Raw genomic sequence first — 25,080 nt, 5'->3', positions numbered from 1 at the left:
AGTATGTATGTGGTGGACTCTCCTTCCTTGGAGGTTTATAAACAGAGGTTGGATGTATGATCTAGCTGAGATTCCTGCATTGCAGGGAGAAGGCATTTGTGAAACTATGGTTCAAGGCTACTTTATCAGAGAGAATCTCCAATGGTTTTCCGCTGTGGGAATTGCTACTTGTCCCATTTTTAGGGCTTTGTTTTGTTTTTAATCCTCTTCTTACACAATGCAGCCGCTGAATGGAAGACCAGCATAGGAAAGAAAGGAGGTTCTTCACATTTTACCCAGGCTTTTCTAGCAGAAAACACATTGACTATTTCCCCCCTTGGTCAAATGCTTGCTTTTCTGTGGCAGAACAGTCCTGGAAGAGAACCTTAAGAGGCCCCTGCTCCCATCTTTGGCCTTATCCATACTGATGTGCAATATGGACAATAAGCTTCCTGTAAAAGGAACTGCTAGGTTGGCAGGAGCAGGGACCGAGCAATGGGAGCTCACCCCGTCGTGGTGATTCGAACCACCAACCTTCTGATCAGCAAGACCTTAGGCTCTGTGGTTTAAACCACAGCGCCACCCGCGTCCCTTAAGCTTCCTGTACCTTCTTTAATTATCTATACGATGTTCTCGTCTACATCACTGCCTTCCCACGCTTCCCCTTCCTTAATCTAGCTTTTCTCATACCTGGGATACTCCAAAAAGGAGAGGGCATGAGAAAATCCAGATTGAAGGAGGGAAAAGCTTGTGTATGCGGTGATCTAGAGAACCTCATATGGACAATGAATGGGCATACAAGGAAGCTTACCATCCACATTAAACAAAAGCATGGACAAGCCCTTTGTCTTCAAGCTGCAGCCTCAACAACTGGACTCTAAGGGTAATTACAGAACGTGGTTTCAGTTTTGAGTTTCTTCCTTCACCCAGGCCACACTCTTTTGAAGGCTGATGTGGTTACCCAGAGTCTTAAGTCGGTATCAGCTAGCCGGTCTTTTGAAATGGACCAGCCAGGGATTGGGCTTGGCACCTTCTGTCTGCAACATATATGCTTCACCTCAGATATATCGTCCCCTTCCACAATAGAAATATGAAGGGAGCATTTCCTTGACTGGTTAGAAGACTGAAAATTGACCAGGAGGATTCCATGCAGGAAATCAAAGTCCAGGGAATCAAAAGATGAAAGGAGGGATTGACTTTATGGCAAACATAGCAGGAAATAATAAAAAAGTTTTAAAGATAACTGTAAAAAGGAGGATTGGGGAGCAGACAGATACAGTGTCTTGCAAAGCTGGCAAATAAAAGTATCCTAAAGTGAGTTTAAAAGGTTAAAATAAGATCTACAAACATGGGAAGGGAGAAAGAGAGAGCAGCGGCAGCAGCAGTGTATCCTAGCCTTGTAGCCTGGAGAAAATGATCCGTATGCATTCTGCATTAGAGCCCAACAAGTTAGCCAACAATAGTGCTGTCAGAATTATGTACATGATGATTTATTTCCTTGCTTGCACAGCTTGTCTTGATTTTGTAAAGAAAATGTATTTTCAATTACTTTAGCAGCAAGATAGATGAGGTGGAAGGATACAACGTGACTACTAATCTTGGGGGATATTTTCATTTATATAATGTAGCCCCTGATCTGTATTCTGCAGGCGGATGCATTTTCAGGCACACAAAGAATTGCATACCACAATGGAGCTTCCTATCAGTCTTCTAGATTGTCTGATATTTTGTTTCAGCTGACAACATGGGGCTCACTTTTATTTATTCATATTACTCATTCCTCTCTTGTGTCCTCTCTCTTTCTCTTTTTCATTTATCCTCTAGTCACTCCTTCCCAACTTTCTTCTTTCTTTTCGGGATGGGGTAGGTGGTGGTGTCCTAAATGGGTGGGGCTACCTCCAGTGGGCAGAGCTAAGCACAGATCTGCCCATATTCGGATATACCTATATTTCTGCGACACAATATCATGCATTTTCCTGGCCACCTTCCTCATGGCACTAGAACGCTTAGGACATCAGGGCATGTTGCAAAACGGAAGGGGGGAACTGAACAAAAGGCTTCCAGTTCCAGCAGGAGTGTGCAAGCAAGTGCATTTCTGTGCATGTTGTCGTCAGGAGATCATCCTACTCTCAAGTAGGACCCTGGCAGAAGCAAGTTGCACTGTGTCTCCTAAACTGTGTGCACCTGTCCAATGACAGACACTTGGTGTAAGTAAAAATAGCATGCCTGCTTTAAATACGAACCAGTCAGAGAAGATTTGTTTTCTGGGCTTTTTCACAACTGGCTTGTGACTACACAAGTTCTGTCTTCACATTTATAATGCAACATTTCCACACACCCTTTCACAGAGGCACACGCTCCCCTATGCAGAAATAACACCTGGCTTTGGGGTTGTGATAAGCTGCAAAATCACTGCATTGCTAAAGTCACAAGAATGCATATCAGTGTTGATTTTTCCATGTATGCATTAGGGAAGATACTTGACAGACTTTAGTAAACTAGAGCTGACCTTTAAAGTACAAAAGAGAGAGAACACTCATACAGTGACAGGAAGATGGACTGTGTGATCAAACAAGCCTGTTCTGTATCCTTGCCTTTTGATTCAAAGAACTTCCCCCTTCTCCCCCCTCCAAATTTGCTCATATATATATTTTTTTAAAAACTCAGCAATATCACATCAGTGATAAGCCCATAAATGAGATCCTCTGAGCTAAAATACTGGTGTTTATTCTCCACATTTTCTGTTGCTAAATTAAATTTGAAATTACACATTCTAGCCACATGAATACCAAACAGGGCTGTCATAATTGATGTGATAACACTGAATACCAAAAGGGGTAATGAAGATTTTTATTTTTTATTTTTTGTCCTCTGCTCTGCCAACTGTTGTTTCTATCTCTTGATGAATTTTGTGTTATTTCACTAACATGACAGGTTAGTGTAAAAAAACAACCCACAATCATTCAACCATTGCTTATTTCAAACTTAACTGGCGCCGTGGATTTAATCTTCCTTTAATAGATTTTGTGTCAAGTTTGTCTACTCTAGCTGTGAAAGTTAATTATAAGATGCACAAAAATATATTCAATGTGACCCCAGATTTGCAGCTCTAAGTCTGCAAAGAAGAAAGCACTAAATGTTTAAAATGCAAATGTGAATGAAGAAAGGGATGTGAGGGCTGAGGGTAAGTGGAACATGAATAAACTAATGAATCTCAGGTGCAGGAGTTAAGGCAGGCATGGAGAAGATACAACGTGATGGCTTTTACACAACTGTGAATGTGGAAGGCAGCTCCGCAGGTAGGCAATATCCCAAGAATCCTTTAGTTAGCTCATCATGATGTTGTTGTTGCTGTTGTTTAGTCGTTTAGTCATATCCGACTCTTCGTGACCCCATGGACCAGAGCACGCCAGGCACTCCTGTCTTCCACTGCCTCCCACAGTTTGGTCAAACTCATGCTGGTAGCTTCAAGAACATTGTCCAACCATCTTGTCCTCTGTTGTCCCCTTTTCCTTGTGCCCACCATCTTTCCCAATATCAGGGTCTTTTCCAGGGAGTCTTCTCTTCTCATGAGGTGGCCAAAGTACTGGAGCCTCAGCTTCAGGATCTGTCCTTCCAGTGAACACTCAGGGCTGATTTCCCAGAATGGATAGGTTTGATCTTCTTGCAGTCCATGGGACTCTCAAGAGTCTCCTCCAGACCATAATTCAAAAGCATCAATTCTTTGGTGATCAGCCTTCTTTATGGTCTAGCTTTCACTTCCATACATCACTACTGGGAAAACCATAGCTTTGACTATACGGACCTTTGTTGGCAAGGTCTCTACTTTTTAAGATGCTGTCTAGGTTTGTCATTGCTTTTCTCCCAAGAAGCAGGCGTCTTTTAATTTTGTGGCTGCTGTCACCATCTGCAGTGATCGTGGAGCTCAAGAAAGTAAAATCTCTCACTGCCTCCATTTCTTCCCCTTCTATTTGCCAGGAGGTGATAGGACCAGTGGCCATGATCTTCGTTTTGATGTTGATCATCATGTAGCAATCTCAAAACAAGTTTAACAGTATCATTCAGGGATACCTGGTGTGTTTACTTTTTTGCAATGCATCCAAATATGATTTGTGATAGGGAGAATTGTGCTGAATGTTACATCAGTTCTTCCGTTGCATCCTCTCTCTTCTCAGTGGGCTTGTTGCTGGGCATTCAGATACCATCTATGGTTCCAGGACTCCTGCTTACCCAGGAACCCAGAGGAAAACTGTACTGCATTTGGCACTTGCAGCCCTCTGATTAATAGAGAGCCGCATGCCTATTAATCCAAAAGGGTACATGCAAAGTGCACCACGGCATATGGGGCTGGTACCTGTGGACACCTGCTGGTGCCTGCCTGCTAGGAAGGGACTCACTGCTGGACCCCAGGGCCCTCATTGCTGCCACTTCCAGGCAATGTTTGGTTACTCTGATATTGGTAGTTTTAAATGTACATTGCACTCTTTTTCATTGCAGTCTATTTGTAAATTCCCCTGGGACCGTTTGGTAATGGACCATCATGGCTGTGAGTCCTGGAAGACCTTCTCTCTGCCCTGCAGGTTATTTTCCACCTGGCCTGGGAGGGAGGGGCCCAGACTGACTCCAGCTGCAAAAGCTGAGGTTCTTCAACAGACTCTTGGGCTGGAGCGTTGTTTAGGATTTTTTGTTGACCGGCCGGGGTGTGCTGTTATTAATACAATTTTTTGTATCTTTATTTTTAAATTTTATTATGTTTTATGTGAAAATTTCTCAGTTTGGTTGTGTACTTTCTGATGTTTTATGTTTTGTTTATGAGTACTTTGGTTATTTTTGCAATTATGTGATTGTTTTAATGTTGTAAGCTGCCTTGAGCAGCTTTGAACTATGGAAAGGCGACATCCAGATAAAATGAGGAATGGATGGGCGGGTTATATAGACATACTAATATACTGCTATCTATACAAATAAATTAATAGGCAATCATTGTGGACAGTGCTTCAGATGCAGAGGACAAGCAATAGGGCAGTCATGACAGGGGCAAGCAGGTGGGCACACCCAGGGCATAATGCCCACAGGACGCCAAAAGACTTGTTGCCAATAACGGGTTTGTTTCATGAATACATCTTCATCACATGAAGACACAACCAGATGTAGGAATTGACTCCACTGTTTGAGTCACCATTGGGTGATAAGAATAGTCTATCAGTTGGGACTAATATATGCATGTTCAGGCTTTCACCAGAACACACAAATGGCAGAATTTGGACAGTGGGGCAGGTGCATGCACACAAACCCTACTTCTAGCAACCTTGTGCGCATAGAATCATAGAAGAGTTGGAAGGGACATGAGGATCATCTAGTCCAGAGGTAGGCAACCTAAGGCCCGGGGGCCGGATCCGGTCCAATCGCCTTCTAACTCCGGCCACAGATGGTCCAGGAATGAGCATGTTTTTACATGAGTAGAATGTGTCCTTTTATTTAAAATGCATCTCTGGGTTATTTGTGGGGCATAGGAATTTGTTCATCCCCCCCCCAAAAAAATAGTCTGGCCTACCACAAGGTCTGAGGGACAGCCCACGGCTGAAAAAGGTTGCTGACCCCTAATCTAGTCCAACCCCCTGCAATGCAGAAATCTCAGCATCCCTCAACCTGCTTAGTGCCCAACCTTCCCTGTGTTGTGTGCAGGGAAGATCTGCATGGGATTTCGGTCACATTCGCTTGAGCATGAGCAGAGCCCTCTGCAAGATCAGGAAACCAGTGTCATGGTGGGCTTTGCTTGCAGTCAAGTGGACATGAGTAGAAGCCGCTCATAGATGCTCCCCATCACTTTGACATTCACATGTTCGAACACCAGTCTGAACATGCTTTCTGCAATGGCTGGCTGACACATGCAAGGCATCATCTCATCGTTAATAAGTCATCTCATCTGGCCATGCATGGCCAGATCACCCAAGTTCAGCAGTGTAAATTCAGATTTATTTATATAGTGAGTGTGTTAGCACATCTAAACATGGTGAGCACTGATAATTACCTTCTTAAAATTAAGCAAGCTAGGCAGCTGATATGGAATGTTTTGTGAGAAACCTAATTTACTTGGAGAATTACAGTATAATTTCACTGAACTTCTGTGTTCATTTTTTCTTCATCATATAATTAGTCATTACAGAGAATCAAAACTATTGTTGTCTCTTTAAGAACAAAGGCCTTGGGAACTGATAATTATACCACAGCTCAACATTTTCTTTCTTGCTTTTTTTCTTTCTCAACAGGCTTTTCTGAATATAAAGTGTGGCTTTTGACAATTTTCCAGACAAAGAAGTATTATCTCCCTCCCCACCCCCCCATGCACCAATCCCCAACTAGTAAAACAAATCGGAAATCCTAAATGGCCAGTCTTCCTCTCTCCCTTCTTCATTGCCTTGGCAAGTGATTTCAGATGTAAAAAAATCAGCAAAAATGTACATTAAACAATCCCCCTCATAGGCCAAATACATCAGTTGTGGTAGAGATGAATGTCTGAAATGAAAATTAATTAAAGAGATTAATGTCTGAAATGAAAGTACAAAAAAGACCCATTTCATTCTACTGTATTTTTTGCTCTGTAAGACGCACCAGACCATAAGACGCACCTAGTTTTTGGAAGAGGAAAACAAGAAAAAAAATATTCTGAATCTCAGAAGCCAGAACAGCAAGAGGGATCGCTGTGCAGTGAAAGCAGCAATCCCTCTTACTGTTCTGGCTTCTGGGATAGCTGAGCAGCCTGCATTCGCCCCATAAGACGCACACACATTTTCCCTTACTTTTTAGGAGGGGAAAAGTGAGTCTTATAGAGCAAAAAATATGGTATATGGATGAGGACAGTAAGATTCTTCATCTTTAAGAGTGCATGCAGCCTACATAACAAAGGCACTCATAGATGCTGTTGGTCATAACCACTAATTGTTCTTCTAGACAGAGTACTGGCCCCCAGATCACCTCCATGACTTACCGGTTCTGGTAAGTCAATACACTGATAAGCCTCTTGCTGTTCTGGCTTCTGCCTTAGCTGCACGCAGCCTCTTCCGGGCAGCGAGATGAAGGCTCCCCTGCCCGGAAGAGGCTGCGTGCAGCTAAGGCAGAAGCCAGGACAGCAAGCAGGATCGCTGCGCAGAAAGCGGGATAGCTGCGCACAGCCTCTCCCGGGCAGCGGGATGAATGCTGCCACTTCCTAGAGAGGCGCCCACTTCCAAGAGAGAACTTTCTAGAGAGGCTCCCACTTCCAGTGTGGTGTAGTGGTTAAGAGCGGTAGACTCGTAATCTGGGGAACCGGGTTCGCATCTCTGCTACTCCGCATGCAGCTGCTGGGTGACGTTGGGCCAGTCACACTTCTCTGAAGTCTCTCAGCCCCACTCACCTCACAGAGTGTTTGTTGTGGGGGAGGAAGGGAAAGGAGAATGTTAGCCGCTTTGAGACTCCTTAAAGGGAGTGAAAGGCGGGATATCAAATCCAAACTCCTCTTCTTCTTCTTCCAAGAGAGAACTTCCTATTTCAGCCCTAATTTCATTATTTTTTTTGTATAATATTTTATTAAGTTTTACAAAAGAAAAGAGTTAACAAACCAACAAAAAACAACAAATATCACAAAAAACAAAAGAAAAAACACATAAAAAAGCAAATTTAGCATAAAAGGAAAACTCTCTTTCAAATTTGTAACCTTCAGGACCTTGTTTCCCTTACTTCCACCCGCCTCCCTTTCTTGTATTCCACTTAAAGAATTAATTCAGCAAGATCATTCGTTATTCATTTTCATCCTTTATCCCTCCCTTTATACTCTTATTTATCTTAATCACTAGAACCCCTTCGTTTCATTTTCAATGTCCTCAACATTCATATATTTTACAATGTTTTTGTAGGTAGGCTTTAAACTTCTTCCAATCCTCTTCCACCTGCTCTTCTCCTTGATCTCGGATTCTGCCAGTCATTTCTGCCAATTCCATATAGTCTATTACTTGCATCTGCCAATCTTCCAGAGTGGGTAAATCTTGCGTCTTCCAGTGCTTTGCGATGAGTATTCTAGCTGCTGCTGTAGCATACATAAAAAAAGTTCTGTCCTTCTTTGACACCAATTGGCCGACCATACCCAGGAGAAAGGCCTCTGGTTTCTTCAAGGAGGTATACTTAAATACCTTTTTCAGTTCGTTATAAATCATTTCCCAGTACGCCTTAATCCTTGGGAACGTCCACCAATATTTCAGCCCTAATTTCAAATGGGGGACGGGGAGAACCGTGAGGGTGCCAGGGAAGACCTTTGTGGGTGCATTTGTTCCTGTAGGCACTGCATCGTAAACCTCTGAGCTTGAGTTGCGCCTTCAGACTCTCTGGGGACACTTTGATTCCTTCTCCGTGCCTCTCTCACCTCTCCAGATCAAAAAGAAAGAAAAAATAGACTATTTCGTACGTCCAAGCTGCTTCCTGTTTCTGTTGCTCTCTGTTGGCTTTGCTTCCTTGGTCTTCGTCATGTTTCCTCTCTATCACTTTATTATAACTGCACCTCCAATAATATACATTAAACCAGAGTAACTGTAACATCCAAATGGTAAAACAACATTTCCAAAATTAATTCTTTTACTTAATTTATTGCATGGGCAAAAATCAGACCATGAAGAGGACATTAATTCAGTCTTCTTCAATGCCATCTCATACAATAGATGCCCCTTGTTAGACTTCCTAGATGTGTGTTTGCTCAGTATTGTTAGAATGTCTTGATAACTAACAACAAATGTCCATATTATCTGTTGTATATATCACAATTGAAACCCTCAATATAACTCATTTGGGAATACTACCTTATGTTCTTGTGTTGGTTTTCCTTTTGTAGTTTAGTCATGCAGCTGGCAAGAAATACTTAAGAAAGAGTATTAAATTGATTTTTTTAAAAAAATATCCCTAGCTTCATCTGAGCTTGAAATGCTGAGACAAGCAAAACATGTTGCTATTGCTTAAGAAAACAATGAATCTTAGAGTCAGCTCTAAGTTGCATCTGTTAGATCAAGGATGCTTTAATTGTGGTTTCTGCCAATAAAAATTGGGAAGAACTGTTAATGGAAGTGAGGCACCCAAAATGTAGTGTTTATAGGAAATACTGTTAGAGTTACAACAAATATTTTTTTTTCTGTTAAAGAAAGGAGATTGGGGGGGAGAGTATACATTATTTTATTATTTGCTTTGATTGTTGTAAACCAAGGTCTATTTTTAGATTTGGCATAGAGATCAGAGACCTGGTTAAAGTTGAGAAAGCTTACCACTGTGGTTTTATCCTTCTTTGATCATGCTTAATCATGTTCTAGACATTTTCCCCTCTCTCTCTCTTTTTTCTTTTTTTGAAGTTTGTTATTTTCAATGCACTTCAACACAGATTGTTTGTGACTAGGGAGGAGAAATTCTAAAGTTGTATTTGTTTTGGATTTTGTACAAGTCTGTTGTTGATACTACCATACGGGATGATGTCGTGGCATGCTGAGGTGCGGTGAAGACAGTTATAACACTTGAAAGTCAAAGTGGGTGCACCTTTGCATGAAAAATAGCATGCACTGTTGATGTGCCCCTAGGGAAGTACCCTGCAAAATTTCAGAAGGATTAGTGCCTGGGTGAAGGAGTTATTCTAAGTATATTTAGAACTGAGTGTTCTAAGTGTATTTTTGGTTTTTATGGAAACCGCCCAGAGTGGCTGGGGAAACAAATAATAAATTATTATTATTATTATTATTATTATTATTATTATTATTATTATTTACATAAAAAACACAGCTCAATGGTTGCTTGCTTGTTTTTGTTTTTGTTTTTGTTTTGTTTTCTTCCATCCTTCTGCATTTCTCCCAGAATAACAGTGATTGGAAGTAAAAGGAGAGCCCTGGTAAAGTTATCCCTTGGTTGGAAGCAAGAGCTGTCAGTCACAAATCTACCCCCCCCCCTCCTATCTTCCCCTCCCTGGTATTTTCTGTATATGGAGAGTTTGGGGAAATCACACTCAGAGCAGCTCCAGTGGACTCAGAATTTCTCACAAAGATTCATTCTGAAGTGATTCGAAGGAGAACCATTTTCACCGCAGAGATATCCTGAATTTCTGTGAATCATCTCAGTGAAGGGCTCATCCATCCTCTGTTTGCCCTTCTGCTTTCTCCCAGGGAAACCCAATGTTGAACTCCCTGAATCGGAACAATTGGCAATTGCATGTTGTGTGGATTGCTGTTTGTTCCAATTTAGCCCTAAAGAGTGGGTTTTGCAGGGGAAAGTGGCAAGAAAAACTACTCAGATGAGGACCTAGAAAGAGACAAGAGGACAACCACTTGGCCCCCTGCTTTCTGGGCATGAGAAATAAGCTTAGGATTTAGGATTCATCATAATCTGATGTGTGCTTGGAGAGACACAGCCAGTAAGAAGAGACTCTGCTGGGCAATGATCTGACTCAATATAAGGCAGCTGCATATGTTTACATTTGTGAACTCTTCTCCTTTCAAATCACTTTTAAAATATTATATTCATACATCCCCAAATGCCTTACATTCTGACTTTTAAACTTGGGGGTCACTTCCTGTTGCTTATCAAAAGCAGAGTTATGAGCAGATGGTTTTGTTTTTGTTTTCAGTGTGGCTGTTTGGAGCTTTGCTATTGCTTGAATGCAACATGATGGAAGCTAACAGATAGAGCAGACTCTGTGTGTGTGTGTGTGTGTGTGTGTGCGCGCGCGCGTGCGTGCGCACGCACGTTGAAATATTTTTTGTGCTCTCTTCATTCTTGTAGGTCATCATAAGCATGAAAAGCTTCTGTTGTGCTGTTAAGTTGCTTCGTATGCAATGCATGCATGCTTATAAATGCATGTCTCTAGATCTATCCTATCGGCTTTGTTTATTTCTTATACTCTATGTAGGAATTGCAGAGCTGCAGAGAACAGAAACTAAATGATCAAAAGCACAGATGGCTGCTCAGCTGACATGAAAACATTCTTTCATTGACTTGAAATATATTGATTTATCCAGGTGGCTAAACAGCCCGAAAGTTTGACCAGCCAGAAACAGTGAAAATGCTTTCCAATGCCATTTATTCATGCAGTGACATGCATAGTTACTCTGGTCCAGCTGAGGCGCCTTCCTCTTTACGTAATGTAGTGAATCTCTTGGTTTCCCATGGAATCCCTCCGATTCCATGAAAGCAGAAAGAGAACCTCCAAATTTGCTTTGAATTTTGCATTAAGAGTGAATTCCCTTGAAATTATTCCAGTGTTGTGCAAGAGAACTCCCCTAACTCATAGTATTCGTTTTCCGTTTCAGCCTGGGGTGCAGTTTCAATATTAAGCAACTCAAAATCAAACAGATTTTGATGAAAAGAAGAGATCTGGGCTGAAGTGCTCAGCTGCCGCCAGTAAACTTGCAGGCTGAGCCCTTTGATGATATGGTGTAGAGACACATTGCCCTCCTAGCTGATGCTACTAGTAGCAAAATTCAAAGCAAATTTGGAGGTTCTCTTTCTGTGCGACTTTTTGTGTATGAGTAAAGCTGGATCAGGGCCAGGAAGCACATGCTGCTGAAGTTAATTTGCACCATTTTCTTTATGTGTTATTTACATTGGTTAGGCATAACTAAAGAAATATTGTATTTTAGAATGAAATTAGAACATTCTAAAGGATAAAAAAAAGTAATCCCTTTTCTTTCCTTCGCTGATAAAATTACAAGTGCCCCAAAGATTGTGTTTGTTTGTGTGTGTTTATTAGTTTTATACTGTTTATATTCATAATGATCCTGAGCAGTGCTTTTTTCTTAAAAAATGTTTAGGGGTGCTCTCATTTTCCCACTCATATTGAAATACTGCCCCTCAATGAGGCCAAATGTAGATCCACACATAATGTTTAGGGGTATGCGTACCTCTACATCCCCCCAGAAAAAAACACTGATCCTGAGAAAGAATTTGGTTTGAAACAGGTTGGACTTAATGGAAGCCTTTTCCCTTTATGTTGCTGAAGGTTTCCTCCTTTCATTTCCCTATGATTGGTGTCTCCCTATTTATTTTCCCGCTAAAGTGATGGGCAAACTCTCCTCAGCAATGGGTGATGACTAGAAACTGAAGAATAAGATTGCTCACTCCAACTCACGCCAAGGATCATAAATCAACTTGCAATTTTGGCTGGTCCTAATGTTGCCCTATCTTCTGCTGCTCCTCAAAATTCCATCCACTTGTTGTTGTCCATATCATGAACATTAATCATAGCTCAGTCATATCAGCCTCAAAGTGTAGTAGCTAAGTCTTCAGGGACCTGTGGGCAAATCACAGTAAGTGCTAGAGTTTTTGTGGAAGAAGAAGTTGTGAAATCTCTCACCAAGTCTTGGGAAGATCTACAATCTGAATGACCCAAAGCTTATGCAATGGATATTTATAAGCTCCATTCCCCCACTCCCTCTGATCCTTCATTGTAATCCATCCATCATTACTGTAGTACACACTTGCATTTTCTTTTCAGATCCTCGGTTTATTAGCGCTCACCTGATCCCCGAAAGTGACAACCCGGAGGATGACAAGATCTATTTTTTCTTCCGTGAAAATGCAATTGATGGGGAGCATTCTGGAAAAGCTACACATGCCAGGATAGGACAGATCTGTAAGGTAAAACTGTGACTGGATGATGAATACACTCACAATCATATTCTCTCAATTGTAAAGAAAGATCACTTCACTAATACCGATATATTTAGTATTGTGGGTGGAGTGTCAAATAATAGGTATAATAAGGTATTTAACAATGGCCATATCCATGTTTTATGTGATGAGGAATAGTAAGCTTTGGGCTCAGTTTGAGTCCGGTTTGCTTAAACTAACTTTAGTTCAAACAAATCACAGTTCCCGAGTTCAAACAAAACATGGAGCTGCAGTTTGTGCTGAAATAAAAGCAGAAGCTTTTGCTCTCCTGCTCTCACAGCAAAAGAAGTAGAAAAGCCCATAGGTCTGAGGCATTCTGTTCACCTGAACTGGGCCTGTGACTCCACAACTTCATGTAAGAACAGTTATTTCTCTTTTTAGGCTTCATTTGGGGAGCTTGTGGTGAAAGCAGGTGTAACAGTCTGGAAATGCTCTCGTTGTCTTTAAGTGAGATGTACCTTTCCTCTTTGGGGTAAAATTTGGAATACTAGCAACAGAGGCTACCTGTACACAGGGCCGATGGATTGCAGCCAGCTACAAACCTTCTTCCTCCCCTCTGAACCTCATGGCGATTCTGCACAGAGATTCACAAACCTCTGGTGCTATATCGCCGCTTCCAGTTCCTAACTGGACAAGGCCATGAGTGGAGCAGGCTTATTTTGGAGGAGGTGGGACCCTACGCATGGCTGCACTGAAGTGGGAACTCCCATGTGCCACTACAGCTTCACTGAGGGCTTCTCCACACTGACTTTTCCTCCACACTTTCCAGGTGCAGTCTGAGATTTCCTACACAATAAGCAGACTCTGTTTTTATGTCCTGACATGAGCTATTTCTTTTGTAGAATGACTTTGGTGGCCACAGAAGTCTCGTCAACAAGTGGACCACTTTCCTCAAAGCACGCCTGATTTGTTCGGTGCCAGGTCCCAACGGCATTGACACTCATTTTGATGAGCTCCGTAAGTGGTCAAAGTGTTTCTGAAGACAGAACCATTCTCTCTCTGGCCAGCTGCATGCTCATTACTAAATTGGCGGCTGTTTTTTGCTTCTTACCCCTTATTTTATTTTATTTATTTTGACAGAGGATGTGTTTCTAATGAACTCAAAGGACCCTAAAACCCCAATCATCTATGGAGTGTTTACAACTTCCAGGTAGCAGACATATCATTTTACTTATTGGGGGGGGGGGGGAGCATGGAGGCTGCCCGCTTTTAAAAGCTTTCTTTGTTAACACGGTCCTTTAAAAGAGAAGGCATTTTCTCAACCTTTGAACTGCTAGAAAAGTAGTAGATGTAAGAGGTTAATGAACTGGAGTTTTCCTATGAGCAATATATATATAATCGCTCAGAAGTCTGCGGCCACACAGTTTAAAAGAATGTGTGTGTGTGTGTGTGTTTCTGCATTAACCCTTTTCTTAGTATGTGTTGTATAGGAGGCCTAATTGCATCTGGTGCGTCTTGAATGCCAACTTTTTGTTTCCATTGACCTGGAAGCCAAATCCTGTCCCTATGTTTTTGCTTTGGCTCTTCAGAGAGAATTTACACACCATACAAGCAACAACTCCAGACCCTTTCAGAGGGTTGTCACTTGCCTGGTTTGTAAGCGCTCAAGGAAGCTGAGCCCCATGGGTGCTGGTCTGGTGCTGGAGCAAACACAGGGAGGGAGCTAGGGAGAAGAAGGGGACTTAAAGGACAGTAAATGCCTGAAGATCATGGAGGGAAGGGGAAATTAAAATGTGGATATAATTCTCTATCAAAGTAAATTGTTTCAACTGAATCCCATTTTCAAAGCATTTCATTTTGATTTGGTTAGACAATTGCACAAGGTTGCTGTCGGCTTGTTTTGGTGACAGAAAATAAATAAATGGAAAGCCGGTATTTCTAGAACCTCTCTAATTTAGAAACAATTTCTTCTTTTTCTCTCTCCACCTATCTGTTTTTCCACCCTGTCTATTATTAGCAACATCTTTAAAGGATCGGCTGTGTGCATGTATAGCATGACGGACGTGAGGAGGGTGTTCCTGGGCCCATATGCTCACAGAGATGGTCCCAACTATCAATGGGTTCCCTACCAAGGAAGAGTCCCATACCCGCGACCAGGAACTGTAAGTGCCCTACTCACTGGGCAGCCAGGTGGTGCCCAAGCAGTATTGGCAGGCATTTATCTGGAGGGAAATACCACTGTTTTCTCTGTAGGGATAATTGTTGAGGAATCGCTCTAGAAACATGCACATTGATTTCAGTGTGGTGTAGTGGTTAAGAGCGGTAGTCTTGTAATCTGGTGAACCGGGTTCGCATCTCTGCTCCTCCACATGCATGACCTTGTGCCATCACACTTCTCTGAAGTCTCTCAGCCCCACTCACCTCACAGAGTGTTTGTTGTGGGGGAGGAAGGGAAAGGAGAATGTTAGCCGCTTTGAGACTCCTTCGGGTAGTGATAAAGCGGGATATCAAATCCAAACTCTTCTTTCATCCACCCAAAGCAGTCCATGAATTTCAATTGCCTATTGAAATAGTATGGCATGCCTTCTAACTGTGAAAGACATCTCATTTAAATGCCTTGATCTTCTGAACCACCCTGAGATATTATGATGAGAAGGGCGGTATGCAAGTCTAATAATAAAAAAATAAATAAAAATAGATTCTGAGTCAATCAGTACATTCAGTGAAAAGGGCAGGGGATTTTTGGTGTTGAGAACCATAACACAGCCTAGAAACAAAATAAAAAAAAAACCCTTCCAGTAGCACCTTAGAGACCAACTAAGACTGTTACTGGTGTGAGCTTTTGTGGTATCTGAAGAAGTGTGCATGCACACGAAAGCTGATACCAATAACAAAGTTGATCTCTAACATGCTACTAGAAGGAATTTTTTTATTTTGTTTCTACTATGACCAACACAGCTACCTACCTATAAGCATAACACAGTGTGTTTTTCCACATACTATGAAGTGGCATCTTTCTGAGAGGTCCATACATGTGTTTTTTCTGAATATGTGTCCCAACCCTAGTCTACTGTACTGATAAAAAGAAAAAAACCCAACATCCAAGGACAGAACTATGTAGCAAAAACCAAACGTAATTTGGCCATTGGACCTATTAAATGTACTGCGGATGACTTCAGAGTGAACATGCATGAAATTGTACTGCATACCTCTAATAATCTTTTATTTGCCAGCCCCCTTAAGTGCAGTAAACCTGCGCCCCATTGAGATTCACAGGCTTGTCTGCACAGCCAAATAATTTATATTTGTTTGTTTATTATTTATTGAACTTATATACCGCTCTATACCCAGAGGTCTCATGGTGGTTCACAGAAGTATTAAAGTACTTATCTACTGCCCTCTCACAAAACATCAGGCTGGTGTACAGCACGATAAAAAATATTTAAAAGTGGTGTGAAGCAATCATTGAAATGATCATTACAATTGCGTGTCGAGGTCCCCAGGGCCACCCCAATAACTCACACATCACACAGAATTTTTGTTTAAGATTTTTGGCATAATTTTGGCCACAACTTTATTAAAATACAAATTTGTGAGTGGTTGCTTAAGCATTGGTTGCGACTATCTGCCCCCACCGTGGGGGACAGACTGACATTCCGCACGATGCGAAAGTCAGAATAGGGGAATACACTTGGGGGTAGCGACAGAGCAGGGAACCTGCCCTCACCCCAAATGCAACCAGGAGCTCATTGCTATGGCCCGAGCCCCCTTGACCTTGACAGAGTGGACAAGCAATAGTTAGCCCCCAATTCCTTTAACGGAATCCCTTGCAGCAGCAGCATTAGAGGGGCAGGCACAGCCAATCCATGCCCCTCAACCAACCAAACCACAAACCAATGCCTAACCGCAAAGCTTACAAGTTGTGATGATTTGCCACGCAGTAGGCAAAAACCAAATGGCCCCAGCCAATCAGCCAGATGGACAAAATTCCTACCAGGCCCCCGCTCCAAAGCAGACGACCCCATGACAGGCATAGCAAGGTCAAAGCGAACAACCCTAAATATAGGGAGGGGGGACGGGCAATCCGATGGATGGGCAAAAAGAGGAAGCCCTAGCCTCATGCAAGAAGTTTTAGCATTTCTAGCTGTCAATCAACAAATGGCAACATTAACTTCTTCCCAACAACAAGGGAAGCCCCGATCACATCAGTGGCCAACGGTCAATTAGCCCGCCCCCAACTTTGGAGTGTCCTGGCGGCCCCCACTGCAACACGTGCTCTCCATGAAGGAGAACACGCTTTGCACACAACCATGGGGGAAGGACAGTTCAGCTCTAGGAAAGACATGGCTGCTGCATCCCCAATATGCATTTTGCAGAGGAACGGGCCGTGTTAATCCACTCCAAGGGCAGCTTTTGGTAGGCCCTGGATTATGCAGAGGCAACATGGATTTTTAGTTTCACAGCTTCCATTTAAAGCACTAGGGATGCAAACAAGAAATCAATACAGTATATGAAGGATGAATTCCTTGAAATGATTTAGCACTTAGGTTTCCTAAGGGACCCCAGTGCACCATTGAACTAGGGAATTTGAGAGGGGAAAGTGCCCGCAGAGTCCTTGGACGTCTCGTCGTATGTTCATTCCTTGTAAATTCAATGTTTATAGATGGCTGCTTGAAAATGATCGAGACAGTCCATTTAGAAAATCCAAAAAGATTATTCACACATGTTCTTGTATATGAATTCCCAGCTGCATTAACAATACTTAGCACTTCTAAATTACTTTTCTTGTTCAAAGCACTTCTCATACATTATCCGATTAATCATTATCTAATTAATGCAAGTAATCAGTATTGCACTCCATCTGGAAAATCAAGATTGCCTTTGGGATGTGAAATATGGATATTTTTTTTAATGCAAAATTGCTATAAGCTATGAAAAAACTGTTGTTAATTGTTGGTATTATTTAACTGCTAGAATGTGGCATTGATAACAAAAAACAGAAGAAGGGAACCTCCTGCAGTTTTTCTGGTTTTTAATTGTGTTTGATATGCAATTATCTCAGGCTCTGATATTCACTAATAAAAGTGGATACTTGAGTTTTGTTGCTAGGAAAAAGCACATAATAAAATGATACCTAATATATGATAAAAACCAGGCTACATAGAACTGGTGCTGCGATGGAGGACATCTTCCTATTCTTTTAAAAGACACGTGTTGTTGTTTTTAATGTCCTCCCTGATGAATTGTTAATAAGATGATAGCCATGATAATTGATTTTCCTCCCTACAGAGCGTGTTGCAAGATCAGGATTGTTGTTTAATTACATTTTGGCTTTCAAGTGCTGTATGTTTTAGGAATACATGGGCGATGCAGGTTATTTCAACACTAGGGCATTTGTGTTTTTAAATCAAAGGAAATGAACACAAAGTATAATAATGCTATCAATATTTTACACTTCAAGTGTTCAAAGCACTTTACACGTCTTTAGGAATGAGGCGAGAGGGAAGCTTGAAATGTGAACTTGAACAGGGCTGCCCCAATTCAGGTTGAGTAAAGCCCCCTTTGATCTTGGTCCAAATTCACCTGGTACCACCTCCCCCTTCCCCAAGCTAAGAATTGTTTGGAGTTGGAGTAAGAGGTGAAGGCAGAGTGGAAGCCAAATCAGGTGTTTGATTGGAACTCTCTAACAGCACAATTTATCTGAATGCTCAGGCCAGTATTATTATTATCCCCATAAAATGCAATTTACCTACAGACACTTGGCAATCTTCTGCTAATGCTGAGATTTGAATTCAGCAAGTCACTGGCTTGCATATACTGGAGGGATTTTTATATCCCAACACAGATTGACTCATCTATCTCTATATTGGCGATGCTAGGTTGTAACCAACTTTAGTCCTACTCAGAGTAGACCTATTAAAATAAAGGACACTACTAATAAAACCTCTGAGCAGGACTAGCATTGGACACAGTATGGTGATGATGCAGCAGCACCATGTGAAAACCTAAGGTTGTTGTGAAGACTTCAGTGTATACACTGAGGAAATGGGAATTTCACTGTTGTAATCTCTTGACAATGTTGTAATCTCTTGACAATGTTCTCTTTTGACATCCTTTTCCCCAGTGTCCAAGCAAAACATTTGGTGGCTTTGACTCGACCAAGGATCTTCCTGATGAAGTCATCACATTCGCAAGAAGCCACCCAGCGATGTACAACCCTGTATTTCCCATCAATAATCGCCCCATAATGATCAAAACCGATTTGGATTACCAGTTCACACAAATTGTGGTCGATCGGGTAGATGCAGAGGATGGCCAGTATGACGTCATGTTCATTGGGACAGGTAAGGCTCCGCAAACCTCTTTAGAAAGTGAATGGAAAGCAGAGCAGAAGAGGCCAATATGTTTGGCATTCCTTCTGTGCAAGTACTGTCAACATGAATGGACTTGCACCAAAGCAGTTTTGGGTGGAAGGTAGCCAGTGCTATATTTCTAAAACAAGAGGTGCCAAAACTCACCATGAACGCCTCCCTTGTTCTCTTTGAATGGCAATGGCTGAGAGGTGCTGGAACTGAGTTCCGGTGGGTTCCTGCTGAAAAAGAGCCCTGTCTGTGTCTTCTAGTGTGGCTCACTGAATTGCTTACAGGCAAAGGCTCGACTCTATTTTGGGTGGACTGCAATTTACTTGATTGACGTAATGACCACATCCATTTCAATAACTCTAGACCCAATTTCTCACTGGATGATAAACTTGTGTCCGGACTATGCCATTTCAGTTTGTAGCTTGGGACTTGCACATTTGAATAATTTCCCATATCCAAAATACTTCCCCAAAATAAATGTCCTGAATATAGCACGTTAGAGAGCATGCTAGTCCAAAACACTTTGTATGCAGGAGCCTTTAGTTCTGTATTCTCCCTTCTGGTCCAGGAGCTGCCAACCCCTGGGGACTCCCAATTTAATACTAATTCAATTAAAGCTTGAATTAAGTTCAAGCTGTGTGTGACTTCAGTCTTTTTTATCCTGATCTCTGGAAAAGCAAGACTGTCTCCTTGTCTTCCACTCTGCAGTCCTACTCAGCTCACAGCCAGCAGACTTCCATCTTAAATCTCATCTGAGTCTGACAGTTACCTTGGCAATGTGGTGTGGTCGATTAATCTCAGAGAACAACATTTTAATTCCCACTATAGCAAGGGCCACAGCAGCGTCACTTAAACAAAAATAAATGCTAAATGAAAATACCACCATCTTTTCCCGAGGTCTAGTGCAAGTTAAGGAGGAAGTAAGTTATGTTGTTTCCCTGAGTCCTAGTGGAAAGGAAATGTGATTAATTCAGCATTGTTGTTGTTTTAAGTATACATCTGGATACTAACTCTCACCTCAGTGATGGTTCACTTCAATCCCTCTCCAGCAGACCAAAATGCATATTTTTGCCCTCATAATTTGCCTTGAGGGCAGGAGCAGATCATTTAACACAGTCTCGAGTCCATCTTTCAGTAAACATGAATTAATAACAGTAATTTTATCTTGTAAGATGAGTTACTCGCCAAAGCTTGCTGATCTGAAATGAGGGGCCTGGTTCACTTTGTGTGAAATTGTTTGAAATATTATTCCACGTAAGCCTGATCTTGAGTACAGATAAAGCTTCGCTTTGGATGCCTGAGGCCTGATCAGAGACACTGTAGGGTTTAACACATTGTGCATTTGACCTCAGAGGCTTTAGAGAGCAGCAAACCACTAATGGGGGGCGGTAGGGTCCCTCTTAAAATAGAACTATTTATCTTAAAGATTTAATGCCTATCTGCTAGGCTGACTTCTTTGGCTTTCTCAAACCTCTGTTGTAGAATTCAAAATGTTTTAAACGTGGCAATAATCCAGTTCTCCATTACTTTGTAGTGGTCTCTCCTCCTGCTGCAAGAACTTAAATCTTCCAGTCTTTGATGCTGACAAAATTGATATAGACTTTGTTTAAAATGGTAGCTTCCGAATGACATCCTTTGCCCCCCGCATCCCCGCACAACTTCTAAGCTTAGTAAAGTGTTTTTATCCCCTTCCCCTCTTCCACCTGGAATACTCCGTTAAGAAAAACTGACAATTTGCAGGTCAGTTATTCTGCAGTGTTGGGTGAAGTGATTTGTCTGCCTACGGCAGGGGAAGCTTTTCACAGTAGAGGGAGAAATGTTATCACTGGCTGCCAAAAAAGAAAAAAAAAAAGCTGCCGTTGGAGGCAGATGAACAGCGGCAGGGCCAAAAGTCGGTAATCCTGCACACACAGGATACATTTAAAGGAAATTATTTCCCCTACAATTCTGGGCTCTTTAGTTTGCCCCTTGCAAACGGTTCTCAGAAAACCTGCAACAGACTAGCTATCGCCTGGCACCATCATTATACAGTGATAACTCTAGATGCGAACGGGATCGGTTCTGGAGCCCCGTTCACATCTAGAAGCGAACGTAACCAGCGACGGCACGTCTGCACATGCGCGCATCGTTTTTTGCCGTTTCTGCGCAGACGCGTAAAGTCATTCTGAGCGTCTGCACATGGGCAAGCGGCGAAACCTGGAAGTAACGCGCTCCGTTACTTCCAGGTTGCCGTGGAGCGCAACTCGAACACGCTCATCCCAAAGCACGTTCAACCCAAGGTATGACTGTACAGTCATACCTCATGTTATGTTTGCTTCATGTTACATTTTTTCAGGTTGCTTCCCACAGCGACCCGGAAGTACCGGAAAGGGTTACTTCCGGGTTTTGCCGCATGCGCAGGCGGTGCTAAATCACACTTCGCGCATGCACACAAGTGCCAAATTGCATCGCGCACCTGCGCAGATACGGCGCTTCAGGTTGGAGGCTTTTCACGTTGCAAACGGGCCTCCGGAATAGATCCCATTCGCAACCAGAGGTACCACTGTACACCTTTAGGCGCCAGGCAAAAATGTACCTTTTCAACCAGGCCTTTGCCTGACTTGATCTACATCCTATACCCTGTTTAAAAATGCTGGCTCTTTTGGGGTTGTTGTTTTATTGGGTTGCTAGTTTTGTTTTGATTTTATGTATTTTATATTTTGTGTGAACCGCCCCGAGACCTTCAGGTATAGAGCGGTATAGAACTTATATATATACAGTGGTGCCTCGCAAGACGAAAAGAATCCGTTCCGTGAGTCTCTTCGTCTTGCGGTTTTTTTCTTCTTGCGAAGCAAGCCCATTAGCGGCTTAGTGGTTTAGCGCTATTAGCGGCTTAGCGGCTCAGCTGATAAGCAGCTTAGCGGCTTGGCAGATCAGCTGATAAGCGGCTTAGCGGCTTAGCGGATCAGCTGTTAAGCGGCTTAGTGGCTTGGCAGATCAGCTGATAAGCGGCTTAGCGGATCAGCTGTAAAGCGGCTTAGCGGCTTGGCGGATCAGCTGATAAGCGGCTTGGCGGATCAGCTGATAAGCAGCTTAGCGGCTTAGAAATAGGGGGGAGGGAGAAAAAACTACAGGAACTCGCAAGACATTTTCGTCTTGCGAAGCAAGCCCATAGTAAATTTGTTTTGCGAAGCACCTCCAAAACGGAAAACCCTTTCGTCTAGCGGGTTTTCCGTCTTGCTCTCCACAGGGATGCTGTCCACTATGCCTGATAAGGTTCTGAGAAAACACCGCATCAATATTGGTTGTCTCAAAGAATCATAGAATTGGGACCCCGAAGGATCATATAGTCCAATGCAGGACTATCAACTCAAACTCTGCACCGTTTGGAATCACCAGCTGATTCCTAACAGATCTGACAACTTAATTAATTTGGCAGCATCCCTCCAGCTGTCTGTGTGTTCCCATGAAGTCTCACTTTCACATCTGCCCTTGTATTATTATTTTAAAAAAGAAAGAAAAAGAAAACATGAAATACTTTGGACTTGAGAATAAATCATAAAATGTAGCCCTGGCTGATCCTGTGTATTCCTGGCTTTAAATACACATTTGTGGCAGCTGACATTTCATTGGTAACATTACACTGGGTTCAGGGTTCAGATTGGGGGGGGGGTTTGCAATTAAAAGATTTCAATATAATCCTTCTTTGGAAACTTTTAAGAACTTTTGAGATCCTTTTGAAGGTAAGTGGGTATTGTATGGAGCCGACTCTAAAGAACGCATTGCTGCATAATCCCCTTTTTGAAATACGATAATTTGTATTGTGGGAAACATAAAACTTCTGTAGATCTGAGATTGGACTGCTCTTGGACTCAAGGGGGAAAATGGTATCTGTCTTTATTTCAGATATTGGGACAGTTTTGAAAGTAGTTTCTATCCCTAAAGAGACCTGGCATGATTTGGAGGAAGTTTTGCTGGAAGAAATGACAGTCTTTCGGGTGAGTGTGATTGAAATGTTGGTTATCTGTTTTCGCTCTCCTGCTGCTGCTGCTGCTGCCGCCCCCGCCACCCCCTGCAGGCAGCTGCAGAGACAGGGTTTATTGTGGAAGAGTCCAGCAAACCTTTCTAATTAGCTTCTCAATTAGAGATTCAGGCACTAGTCAAAATAAACCTCAGAGCTTTCAGTGCCAGTTGTGAGCTAATAGCAAAAATTATATTGCTGACTCTCCTCCCCTCCTCCCCCCCCCCTTGTTCACTGGGCCGCTAAAACCAATAGATATGACTGTTTGCAATTTACAGTGAAAACCATCTGTAACATTTGAAGGTCTTGCTGCCTGTCATCTCCCCAGAAAAATATACAGAATTAATTCTACATCTGGGCATATGACATGAAGACAAAGGCGTAGTGAAAAGTCTGTTATCTGACATTGAGGGTTTCTATGACATGACAATTAAGAATAATTTTGAAGAAGTACACAATGTAGGCAAAAGTTGGCATGGTTTTAGGAGCTGGTTTCCAATGCATGTTTTTGTTTAAATGGATTTTGATCTCATGCCATCCTGGGGAGTATAAAGAAAATGAGAAGATAAAGCTGAGATTGAGTTGTATTGCTGATTAATCAACTTGATTCAATAAACATTTTGATCAGTTAAAAACTTGTCCCATAGTCAGTCAGGCAGATTTTTTAAAAATGAGTTACTTTAATGTAAGAATTTACAAATTATCTTGGAAGTGGGATTCCACATCTCTCCTACGCAGCGAGGGATGCCTTTTTAAAGATGATGCCAACTGCAACATATGGAAGCATTGTCTAGAAACAAAGGGAATTGTTTGTTTTTCCTGCTCAATGGTAGATCACAGGGATGCAAGGGCCTCAGGTGTGATGCCTGGATCCCTTGACTGGATCCCGAGAGAGCCACAGCCAGTCGCTGCAGATGCTTCTGACCTAGATGGACCAAGCGTTTGAGAGCTTCCTGTCTTTCATCAGAATTCTTGTTTATTTATCTGCAAATTGTTGTAAATTTAATTAATTAATTGTCAGTGTTAAAATTTAGCAGGTTAAGATTTTAAAAAAGAAAGAAAATGACAGCCCTGTTCTGATTCACAAATCCTCTCAGGCTGTCCCATTGTCAAGCTTTCCCTTCTCCTAGAAGCAGCATCCTACAAAGCGAGACTTCTTGGTTTCCACCCATCCCAACACTTGCTTGCTTTGCCTTATGAATAGGCACCATGTTATTTGGGCCATGTGTTCTAGGACTGTTTGCATACAACGTTCTGGGCTTTACATTGGAAGTGCAACCTGTGTGTGAATGAGTCACTGACTCAATGAGGTGTGCCTCATTGTCAGGCTCTGGTTAATTGAGCAGTGGGTATCTGAACCCCTGGTTTTGAACAAGAAATAAATCTCAAGGAATGAGATGAAATCACAAGAGTAGCTGGTGGCCTGTGGTTGTTTTCTCTGTTGCCTGCAGCAAATCAGCTACTTATATTCTAAAGTAGTCTAGGGACCTGGCCATTGCATGAGCTTCTACAAATGAAACAAAACGAATGCCACGCTCCGTTAAGCCAAAAATTAAAGAGACAAGCTAAGAGCTTAATTTCTAAAAGGAGAGGTGCTTTGTCTCACTTTCTGGAACAAATCATGTCTTCTGTCCTGGAAGGTTTTTGCCTTACATTTCAGATGCCTAGAGGTAGGCTATGGTGACTCAGATGGGGGGGGGGGAGAGTGAGAGAGAGAACCATTTTATCACATTTTCCAGCCTTGAAAAAATGGTTTCCAACTTTTGGTTTTGAGTCCCACCACCTGTGCAGGGGTAGGCATGGAACTGTGACTAGTAGTTGACCCATGCAAGTCTGGAGCTGAGCCAGAGCAGTATCTGATCAATCAGAAACAGAGGCTGGCAGAATCTGGCGAGGTGAGTCCTTAGCCAAAAAAACGGGTGGACTCAGTGATGGAACTGTCAGCAAAAACATCTTTGACAGCTGACATTGAGGCTGAAACTCCACCCTTGGTGGCGGTTGCACATGTGATCAGGAGGACGGGTGCTCAGCTACCTCCTTCTCTCTTGCTTTCCACTTGTCCCAAGCTACTTCCAAAGTCCAAAGTGGCTTAGCAGTCAGGAGAGAACGTGGTAGGAGAAAGACAGGCTTGGC

The 25,080-nt window shown here is 42.4% G+C and overlaps 1 protein-coding gene across 1 annotated transcript in view; it reads left to right on the top strand.

Moving 5' to 3' along the window:
• The window catches only part of SEMA3A (semaphorin 3A), a 201,705-nt gene that overhangs the window by 154,847 nt on the left and 21,778 nt on the right, over window positions 1-25,080 (top strand). The window contains exons 7-12 of the mRNA XM_081860959.1: window positions 12,470-12,612; window positions 13,488-13,602; window positions 13,726-13,795; window positions 14,603-14,747; window positions 18,710-18,929; window positions 22,833-22,924. Of these exons, the coding sequence (XP_081717085.1) occupies window positions 12,470-12,612; window positions 13,488-13,602; window positions 13,726-13,795; window positions 14,603-14,747; window positions 18,710-18,929; window positions 22,833-22,924 (785 nt within the window). The remainder of the gene's footprint in view (window positions 1-12,469; window positions 12,613-13,487; window positions 13,603-13,725; window positions 13,796-14,602; window positions 14,748-18,709; window positions 18,930-22,832; window positions 22,925-25,080) is intronic.

Source organism: Podarcis erhardii, assembly GCF_964252035.2.
Source record: "Podarcis erhardii genome assembly, chromosome: 5".
Classification (NCBI taxonomy): Eukaryota; Metazoa; Chordata; class Lepidosauria; order Squamata; family Lacertidae; genus Podarcis; species Podarcis erhardii.
This window is presented reverse-complemented; position numbering and strand designations above follow the sequence as displayed.